Source organism: Phyllopteryx taeniolatus, chromosome 18, assembly GCF_024500385.1.
Source record: "Phyllopteryx taeniolatus isolate TA_2022b chromosome 18, UOR_Ptae_1.2, whole genome shotgun sequence".
Classification (NCBI taxonomy): Eukaryota; Metazoa; Chordata; class Actinopteri; order Syngnathiformes; family Syngnathidae; genus Phyllopteryx; species Phyllopteryx taeniolatus.
The window spans coordinates 3,942,655-3,953,592 of NC_084519.1; the positions used below are offsets into that span (position 1 = coordinate 3,942,655).

The 10,938-nt window shown below is 39.0% G+C and overlaps 1 protein-coding gene across 6 annotated transcripts in view; it reads right to left on the reverse strand.

Annotated features, from left to right (window-relative positions):
• LOC133468574 (kinesin-like protein KIF13B) overlaps positions 1-8,629 on the reverse strand; it is a 59,969-nt gene extending 51,340 nt beyond the window's left edge. For 2 of the 6 annotated variants that reach the window (XR_009785526.1, XR_009785525.1), the window contains exons 1-3: positions 8,438-8,629; positions 7,918-8,000; positions 4,229-4,322 (exon numbers count right to left, since the gene is read on the reverse strand). Coding sequence is in view for 4 of the 6 variants with exons in the window: in XM_061754647.1 (XP_061610631.1) it covers positions 4,229-4,322; positions 7,918-8,000; positions 8,438-8,454 (194 nt within the window). In the remaining 2 variants the exon portion in view is untranslated. The remainder of the gene's footprint in view (positions 1-4,228; positions 4,323-7,917; positions 8,001-8,437) is intronic. The other 4 variants (XM_061754647.1, XM_061754646.1, XM_061754645.1 and 1 more) reach the window with 2 other exon arrangements.
• Between the last annotated feature and the right edge of the window lie 2,309 nt (positions 8,630-10,938).

The window sequence follows — 10,938 nt, forward strand, 5'->3', positions numbered from 1 at the left end:
CTGCGGGTACCAAGGGTGCTGTAACATATTAACATGCCCTGTGGCTTGCACAGCAATTCAGCTAAAGCTGTCAGGCAGAAAGCTGACACAGCACAAACCATGGAAAAGTGGCTAGTCAGTGACTTGCCTTACAACCAAAGAGTCTGCTAGACATGCATTTTGCTAATACAATGACAAATGAGATGCTAATTGGGAGGTCCATTCAGCGTTTTGGTTAAAATCTTGCTCTTCTCTCTCTGTATGACCCTTTGTGTAAATCTCTTCCTGTGTTAAAGAGAGGTGGTTAAACCTGTTCGCAACATGCCCAAAGGGGAAAAGACGCAGCTGAAGCATGTCAGGGCAGAACAGACACACACACACAAAATGCATAGCATGGCTACAGCAACAAGGAACATCTCTTAACAAAATGTGCGTTCATACTGTCCCGTCGGCAGGCTTATTTGTCTAAAAAGATAAACTGACCACCTGTCAGAACCCTGCAGGAACATCCACTTGATTCACTGCCAGGCTGACTATTGGGTCAGGCTATTGAGTTGAAACTCTTTTGACAGAAAATACAGCTACAGTAGATTTACTAGCCACTGCATTAGATACACCTGCACAGGAAATTATAGTTTGCTCTGCATCATGCACATAATTTTGAATCACAAATTCTCAACTTCCAAGACATTTGGAACAGTTGTATACTTTGGGGGACCAGTTCAGGGAAGGCCATTGTCTGTTCGAGCATGACTGTGCCCTCACAACCTTGGGCTGAACTAGAACAGATATTGTGAGCCAGGCCCTTTCTTCCAACATCATTGACCTCTGATCTCACAAATGTTTTTGATGAATAGACAACAATTTCCAAATATACATTCCAAAATATTTTACAAAGGCTTCCAAGAAGAATGGGAGCATAACTGCAAATGGTTATACCATGTTTATACTCCATTCCGACTTCCTGCATCTGTAAAAGTGTTCCAATACTTTTATTCATATAATGGATGAAAGTACGTCCCTTTAAGTTACATAAGAGGACAGAAATTTTCCAAGTGGGATTAAAAGGTATATATATGATGAAATAATTTATATCCTTCTCTATTATGTACAAGTAGACGTGTTTACATCTGTATTACAACTTATATAGGGTGCTTTTTTAAGTTTACATTTATGTCTGTCCTCTATCAAAAAAGTCGGAAATGTGTATGTTTCTCTCCATAACATTACATATTCAATTACTGTTGTTACTATTCAGGATTAATTACAGAAATATATGACATACTTTTAAATCCAAATAACTAAAATAAATGATCATGCTATTTTTGTTTTAATCCACCTCATGTTATGTAATGTTTTTTTTTTTTTTTTTTTCATTATGAATGTTCACATGCTTGGAATGTCTTTGTATGACGCTCAAAAGCGTTCATGGGGGGAATTTAATATACCCATCCAAATGACATGAATTCATTAATATTTCTGGAATACACCCAAAATATCATAACATTTAACACGTGCGTGTATGTGGTTTTGTTTTCTGGCATAGACATGTAGTTGTAAGATCCTGAATAGCAAATATGTGTAACATGTCACCCCATTACCAGTGTTGGTAAACTTCATTTTGTACGGGAACTAGTTCAAAGTTCACCGTTCTAAAAATGAACGAGTTCAGTTCATAGTTCAAAATGTTGTATCAAGTTCACCATTCCAAAAATGAAGTCATTCATATTTCTTTTTTTTCTTTTCAATATGTTGCTGACAGGCTGCTACTCTCAAAATACAGGCATTTCATTTCTCCATTGTTGCCAGCCATTCAATTCACACTAGTAGCCAGCTGCAGCTTTCACCCTACAATCTCAAAAACATGAGGAAAAACATGCTGCTTGAATGGTGATTTTTAAAGCAAAAACAGGACTTTTGTCCTTAATGTGAAAACAAAAACAAGCAACACAGAATGACAGGAACGATGGTGAAAGGACATTGATACCCTCGCATTCCTTGCAGCTCTGGCTGACTATATTGACAACATATTTATTCTCATACATTCTTATATTACAAAACAAAAATTTCATATGACAGTGTGACTGCACAATGTTTTAACTAAAGCATTCTGATACAAATAACGTTGCTACTAATCAGTTTTTACAATGAAATACTGCATTACAAAACAACCAAAGAACACATTCATTCCCATTTACGCAGTGTCCCTTAACGCACCTCGCACGGGTGCCTGCCGAATGTAAACATGAATGGCGGTTGTCAAATACGGGGTTCATCCCTGAGATATGAAGGCTTGTAGATAGTGTGTCCAGGTGGCTTTTGTCCTGGAAGTCCCTAGCAAAACGTGGCACTCGAGTTAAAATGAACTTTCGCTCAAAAACCGTTCTTTGACGCCAGAATGAGCGCGCTCTCAATAACGTTCATCAGGCAGAAATGAACTGAGTTCAGTTCACGTTGGCCCAAAATATTAACGATTTCATGAGCTTTCATTCATCGAACTCGTTCAGGTACAACACTGCCAATTACTATTTAGTACAATAAAAATTTTGCAACCACAGTAGTTACCAGATAGGATAACAGTAGCTTGGGTTTCTATTTCTTTTTCTACTACTACTAACTACTTTTTTATCTTCTTCATATTTTCCAGCAGTCTGGATGTCCTGTGGCACCATGCTGCCTCTCACAGGGCAGTCTTCATACTAGAACAGGAAACTGGTTTGGTACCTGGCAACTCAACGATTATCTGTGGATGTATTGTTATGTGTGTGGTGACCTGTGCTGGTCATCTCAAATGCACCACACACTAGAAGAGCTGTAAGAAGACACACTTGCTAGTTTGGCCTAGTAATGTGTGGGGTCTCTCACATTCTAAAACTCAATTGGGATGTTAAGAAGCATGTTTTGGGGACGAGGGATGAAACTAGTGTAACTAAAGAGAACCTCATGGGGCTAACATGCAAGCGCCACACAGAGATTCCAATCTGGAGCTCCTCACTGTGAGGCAGGCATGCTAACCATTAATCCAATGTGCAGTTTGTAAATGTTAGAATCGTACTATGATGCAGTATAGATTTCTACATACAAGAAAACTGAGCATTCTTGTCCTTGTCAATGCAGATTTACTTTTTTAATAAAGCATTTGTATTATAATTGTATTGTGCAAGTATACATGGGAGGGGCAAACAGAATTCCACAGAGTACGGCTACTTAACATTACTCTGTGGGCAAAGACATAGGTGGTGCCAATGAGATTAGCAAGAGCCAAACCTTAATCAATATGATTATTAAGAGCTGCATTCTCTCATTCTATGATCTATTGTGAATGAGGTCTCTCAATGCACAATTTGCATTGTGGACTTTCAAATCCAATAAAGACGAATTAAAATGGATGATCAGATCTATAATTTTTTTTGGGTGCTAAATTCTGAGCACAGAATGTTTTTGTTGTCATTGTTCTTTTCAAACAAGACTGGGCATTCGGTGACACACCCTTTGCAAATAGTGGCATGATGCAGAAAGGAGTTTGAAGGTGGGGTATACGAGTCTCCTCCATGTAACGTTGGCTGCTAACCAGACAGGCTGGTTACAGCCTGTCCCGTGTATGCTGTACTACAGTGTGACTAGCAAGAGGAACTCCTTTAGTTTTAACAATGTATGCACACTTCAGTTGGGCACAACAAATCATCAGATGCACAGATTTTGATTTCACTCCCAAAATAAGTCTCACAAATATTTCAAAACCCAAGTTTTTTTTTTTTTTTTTTTTTATATGAATGGCGGTAGAACATGATTAGACACTCGCACACACAGCATGATGTCATTATTCACAGTTTCATGAAAATGACTAAGCATACATAGTTGGCTCCAAAACAAGGTGAAAAGTTATGATATTGCAAGAAAACATCTATTTAGTACAAAAAAAGAACTTTGAAAAAAAAGTTATCCGGTGCCCAAAAAACACCAAGAAATATTGCACACTACTTAGGCTTACTAATAAAGAAGGCACTTACCTGTAGAAATCAGATTTCAACTCAAAAGTCAAAGCAAACCACAAATGCATCATCGTTGACGATGCAAATGTATCCCACCAAATATTGTACAATTTTTCATAATACTGTACATGTAAACTATGCCGTACAACTATCAATTTCAAATACTAAGGTGCGCTTAAAATGAAAGTCTACTAAATGAAATCTACAACGAAAACAAAGGATTAAAATGAATGACTTGAACTGAACCGTTCACTTACCGGGGATCTCCTTTGCTCAAAGTTGCAATGGCAGGATTCAATATTGTCTGGTTTCCTTCCATTTCTACCACACATTTTGCCGTGAGGTCTTTTTCTGTAGGGAAGCATATTGAAAATGTAAAACAGTGCCAAAATATGCACACACAAAAATTATTCACGCAGAAAAATACTTATTTACGCCACTCAAATACATGTTGATGATCAAATTTAAGATTAAAATTAAATTTGCCTAATTTCTTTGCTTTTTTTGTTCTGGCCTCCAACTTGAGCCAGGCTCATCTCTTGGTGAACACCTGACGCCTGCTTCAAGCTCTGCCACATGAATAGCATCCTCCTCTTTAAGCACTCTTATTCTGGAAAAGAATTGACTAAATTCATTGTGTGTTTCATTGCATTTTTCACTATTACCAACTTCAAAGGCTAATCCCAAATGCATCCTCCACAAAAATATTAAGTACAATATTTTTCTGTTTTTATTGACCATTTCTGAATTTGAAGTTAGTTCATTCTGTTGTGACATAATCCCTAACATTGGTCCGTCGCTTAATACATTTAACATTTACATCTGTAAACTAATTAGATAATTGTAGCCGCGTTTCCAAATTAATAAAAGATATACTAGCGGATCTACTCTTGTCGCCGATGTAACGTGCTTTGTGGTTCCGCTGGGACCACAACCAGCCCAACAATGACCCGCAGCGCCTCAACGCAAAAATACAAAAGACCAGTGCAACAAATACGACAACGGCTGATCTGATGAGCAAAAATATTGCTTAAACGTAAGAGTAGCAATGGAGGATGTCCACTCCAGAGGTGGGTAGAGTAGCCAAACGTACACAAGTAAGAGTACTGTTACTTGACAATAACGTGACTCAAGTAAAAGTAAAAAGCAGTCCTCCAAAAAATGACTTAAGAGTAAGACATACACAGTGAAATTATTACTCAAGTACTGAATAAATAGTGATTAACTTCAGATCTTTTTTACCACAGCATGAACAGCAAAACATTTTTTTGTGCAAATTCTGATGCCGTGTGTGTGTGTATGCACAGTCAAAACTACCCAAAAAAAATGCAATTTACTGCACGGTGTTTTCTCAGGTTATAAGTGAGCTGAAATAACGTTTGGGCAGAAAGGGACAGACCAATACTACAATACATGAAAGCTATTGTAAATATAAACAGGACGAGTAGCGTGCCGTTGCCTTCATGGTAACGACGACCTTCCCAACATGGCCAACATTGCAGATCCTCTTCAGTTCTGTCACAAGTGATGGTGAACGCTGGTGGAAAGCCATTTTCAGGTCTCTCCAGAGATGCTCAATGGGGTTTAAGTCAGGGCTCTGGCTGGGCCATTCAAGAACAGTCACAGAGTTGTTCTGAAACCACTCCTTTGTTATTTTAGCTGTGTGCTTAGGGTCATTGTCTTGTTGGAAGGTGAACCTTCGGCCCAGTCTGAGGTCCTGAGCACTCTGGAAAAGGTTTACGTCCAGGATATCCCTGTACTAGCCCGCATTCATCTTTCCTTCAATTGCAACCGGTCGTCCTGTCCCGTCAGCTGAAAAACACCCCCACAGCATGATGCTGCCGCCACCATGCTTCACAGTTGGGACTGTATTGGACAGGTGATGAGCAGTGCCTGGTTTTCTCCACACATACCACATGGAATTAAGGCCAAAAAGTTCTCTCTCTGTCTCATCACACCAGAAAATCTTATTTCTCACGATTTTGGAGTCCTTCAGGTGTCTTTTTTAACTAACGCCATGCGGGCTTTCATGTGTCTTGCACTGAGAAGAGGCTTCCGTCGGGCCACTCTGCCATAAAGCCCCGACTGGTGGAGGGCTGCAGGATGGTTGACTTTCTATAACTTTCTCCCATCTCCATCCCTGGAGCTCAGCCACAGTGATCTTTGGGTTCTTCTTTACCTCTCTCACGAAGGCTCTTCTCCCCCAACTGCTCAGTTTGGCCGGACAGCCAGCTCTAGGAAGGGTTCTGGTCATCCCAAACGTCTTCCATTTAAGGATTATGGAAGCCACTGTGCTATTAGGAACCTTAAGTGCAGCAGATTTTTTTTGTAACCTTGCCCAGATCTGTGCCTTGCCACAATTCTGTCTCTGAGCTCTTCAGGCAGTTCCTTTGACCCCAGGATTCTCATTTTCTCTGACATGCACTGTGAGTTGTAAGGTCTGATATAGACAGGTGTATGGCTTTACTAATCAGGTCTAATCAGAATAATCAAACACAGCTGGACTCCAATGAAAGTGTAGAACCATCTCAAGGATGATCAGAAGAAATGGACTGCACCCACATAAAACATGAGTGTCACAGCAAAGGATCTGAATACTTATGGCTGTGTGATATTTCAGTTTTTCTTTTTTAATAAATCTGCAAAAATGTCAACAATTCCGTTTTTTCTGTCAATATGGGGTGCTGTGTGTACATTGAGGGGGAAAAATTAACTTAAATGATTTTAGCAAATGGCTACAATATAACAAAGAGTGAAAAATTTAAGCCAGGGTCTGAATACTTTCCGTACCCACTGTATATAATTATAAATAGCTTCCTTAAGTGAACTTCAAGACAGGTGGATTCACCCACATTTATCAGCAATCCTGATATCCTGTTCATTATTCAAAAACAAGTAAGTTCTACCAACTTACAACTTTATCTTCAGTACTGTGCATACATTCTGGATTGATTTTTCTTCCTGTCCCTTTTGAACCCTTTCTACAGAGCGCTCCATCAGGTCTGACTGGGTACAACGAACTGCAATTTGCATTCACATGCCGTGGTTGACCTACTGGTTTTAGTCCACAGAGCAGAAAACAAAAACTGAGACAGTCTCTTGTATGTTTTTTTTTTTTTTTTTTTTTTTTTAGTTTAGTTTCTGTAGGCTAAAAAGCCAACAAACAAAAAGCCAAAGGCAGACACAGAAGACAGAGCATGGCATAGCTGTTGCTCTTTATAGTCCATAGATCAATTTTCTATACTGATCATCCTCACTCGGGTCACAGTGGAGTTGGAGCCTCACTGTAAGGTAAACATGGATTTCTGCCATGTTTTAGGTAAATAAGTCTCTTTTAAAACTTTGCTTCTGTGTGGGGCAGCGGAGAGACTGTGTGGTCATGTGACGGCCTGGCTGCATTTGTTTGGTCAAATTGAGTAACTAGTTGTTACGTTGGATTGGTAAAACAGAGACATTTGACACAAGTGACTTAAGTAGATCGCAAGGAAGTCCCCGTGGTCACTTTCATTGTACTCAATGTCGCTGTGTTGTGAGTTTAATGGCATTGTGTTGTTTGCATTTGCAATTGTTGTGACCTGTCTCGGCCACCATAACAGACGGCGGGTATCCGAATTGTGCCAGTTGAGAGCAAAAAAAAAAAAAAAACTGAATTGAGTACTTGAACCATGCAGTAATTTCAGCCTCCTTGAAATATATAACTTAATGTCCATCTGTCAACTTACTACAGACTCATACATACAGGATGTGGTGTAACCCCCCCCCCCCCCCCCTTCTACATTATTTTACTTTTCTTTTCATTCAAACAGCCACCTGTCAAAAGAACAGGAAAATAGTCTAAAATGCCCACTGGAGCGTGACAAAATTCTTAAAACCCCGTTTGTCTCATGGGGCATTTAAAATCATAAATACACGGTGGCTGTCAAAGGGCAGTGTGACATTATCTCACCTCTCCTGCTCATTGGTCGCACACGGACAGCGACCTTAACGTTTGAGTCATTGAGCTTGTTGTCATCCATGGCGCTGTCTGACCTATGAGACAATTGAAAAAAGAAAAAAGGTTAATTTGACAGTTCCTGTACAATCAAAAAGGAACCCCCAACCGTGTTCAACGGAAATATCTAATGGTTTGGCCACCAAGCAGGCAGGCAACGCTTGCGAACTTCTCTGTACGAAACCGCTGTCTCTTGGTTATTCAAATAAAAATAAAAATAAAATGTGTACAAAAGCTAGGCTTCAGTTTTGGCGATACGACTAAAGAACTAACCGTGTGGAAGTGCACGTTTCAATAGACCCGTCTCCTTCAGTTAGCCAAGGACGCTAACGAGAGCTGGTTAACATTAACATAAGTAACTATTTTTAAATATATTACGTAAACTTGAAGGAAACTGACTCTGTTGTTCAAGCAAACCTTTGTTTTTATTTGGACGTCTTGAAAAAAATACAAAATAAATAAAAAAGCAACTTACGGCGGTCCACGGGGCATTGCGGGGCCACGTCCACCTGTTGTATTTCCTGAAAGTTCCCGTCGAGATCCGTCAAGCCATGTCACCTCGCAGCTCAAGGGGGATTTACTGCGGTGCGATTTAGCCAGTCGGCATCTGATCTACAAACCACCTGTTCCGCTGCACGAGGATCACTTCCCTGCCACTGGGTCGGTCCGTATGCTATACAAGTCTGTTATTTACCTTCGAAGCCACATTGCAACACGGACCGTGAGAAACAAGCCACTCGGAGCCACTCACGTAGAAGACACTTATTATGGAAATGAACGAATAATTGTGTGAATGCTACTTCCACATTTCTCGACCGCTTCAAACCATTCCAACGTCAACATACATTATTCCAAAAAGTCCCACATTGGCAACAGTTTTTCACCCAAACGTTCCCCATTAATTCCTAATGAGACATCCAAGAGGTCCACATAATTTCCATTCCGAATTCAAAATGTTCATCTCATCCACAATTTCTTAAAAACTTCAGAAACAGAATTTCCACATTTCAAAAATTCCCACATTGAGCAAACTCCACATTTTTTGCCAAAATCCACATTTCCTCCGCTCCCACATTACTTTATTACTCCTTCCTCCTTCAACATTTCATGATCAATTCAAACCATTCCAACTACAACAGTTTTTCACCAAAATCCCCACAATTTTCATAGTATATTTCCTGATTTTTTCCTATTTCCCACATTAAGACATATTCTTCATTACGCCTTCAATATTTCATGACCAATTCAAATCACTCCAACGACAAAATGTTTTCCACATCCACCAAATCCTCAGATTTCCCAAATGCCACATTTTTCCACATCAAAATTCCCATATTTCGACATACAGTAATCCCTTGTTTATTGGGGATAGGTTCCAGACCACTCCCGCTGTAGGTGAAATCTGCAAAGTAGCGACCACATCTAGCCATCCATCCTTCCATTTTCCATACCGCTTATCCTGACTAGGGTCACTGCCATGCTGGAGCCTGTCCCATTTCATTTTGAGCGAGATTAACCTACCATGTATGTTTTTGGGATGTGGGTGTGTTTTTGGGAACCTGCAAATTCCACACAGGGCAGGCTGGATTTGAACCCAGGTCCTCAGAACTGTGAGGCAGATGTGTTAACCAGTCGTCCACCATTTATTTTATTATTTATATATGTTTTAAAGCTGTACGAACCAGCAGCCTCTTCTTAATCCTACACTCCTATTAACCTCTGCCATACTCTCTATTGTTATGGTTACATCAGCATTATGTGGCTGCACAGAATCGTAAATACTCAAGCAATAATGCATAAACATAAAACAACTTTTTTTTTTTTTTTTTTCTCGAGATGACTCTTAAAATTCACTTGAGTGATTCTGAGTGTGGTACAAGTCCCACTCGTGGTACGCGGGCGCTCTCCAGTGATACTCTAAAAAAATAAAATAAAAAATAAATAAATCACTGAATTAAATGTTCAAATTGTGCAGAATGTTACAGTGACTTGAACATTTGTTTAATTAAGTTTAATTTAATTGTTTATTTTTTAAGCACAGTTAAGTTGTATTTAACTTTTAAGTAAAATACAGTTTCAATGAATCGTTTAGAACTGGGTGGTTTCAAACCTTTCTTTCGGTGCAATTATTTCAGAACTTAACTATAACTGTTAGTGTGAATAATGTTACAGTGGCGTACGATAATATTACATATCATTTTTAAGCCTTGTTTTTTGATGCGCTCTTAAGCCTACTACACTACTGTATTTTAATGTGCATCACGATGGTGGTACTTGAAGAGCTAATTATTTTTTGACGTGTTAAAATAGTTTGAACTAACACTGTACTTGATGGTTGATCTTCTCGAACGCTGTTTGCAGGCCGACAACACATCATTTCACAGCAATCTCTATGACAAAACATGCAAATATGCCCATCGAGGCTATGAGTGGCACATGAAGTAAGAGCAAAGTACAAAGTGTATGTAGTGGGTGTGTTTAGTTTATTTTCCCACTCTTCAGCTGAAATGCCTTTCCGGTCTTTGTATTGTGTAACATACAGTATTCAGTATAGGTATACAGTATTGTGTAATCTTCTTACTCATAAAAAAAATTATATAATTCTAATTCTAATGAACAGCATCACATCTTTTTACTTTAATTCAACCACTCAAATAACATATTTTACACACACAAATATATATATATATGTGTGTGTGTGTATGTGTGAAATTTGGTATTTATTTACCATATCAGTGTAGTACAAATGAATACATTTGTGGTTAAATGTCGAAGCTCTTCTGACGATCCACATGCAGTTTTTTTTAAATGATCTTTTTGAATAAATGCACTATGAAAAATAACTGACACTGTAGCCATCAGACCCATGAAAGAGTTAAGGGACAGCAATTATATAATTGTACTGTGTTCACAAGTAGTAAACCAGTTTTGCGTGTTTTGCGCATGAATGGTTTTCAGGCGATATTACGTTTACGC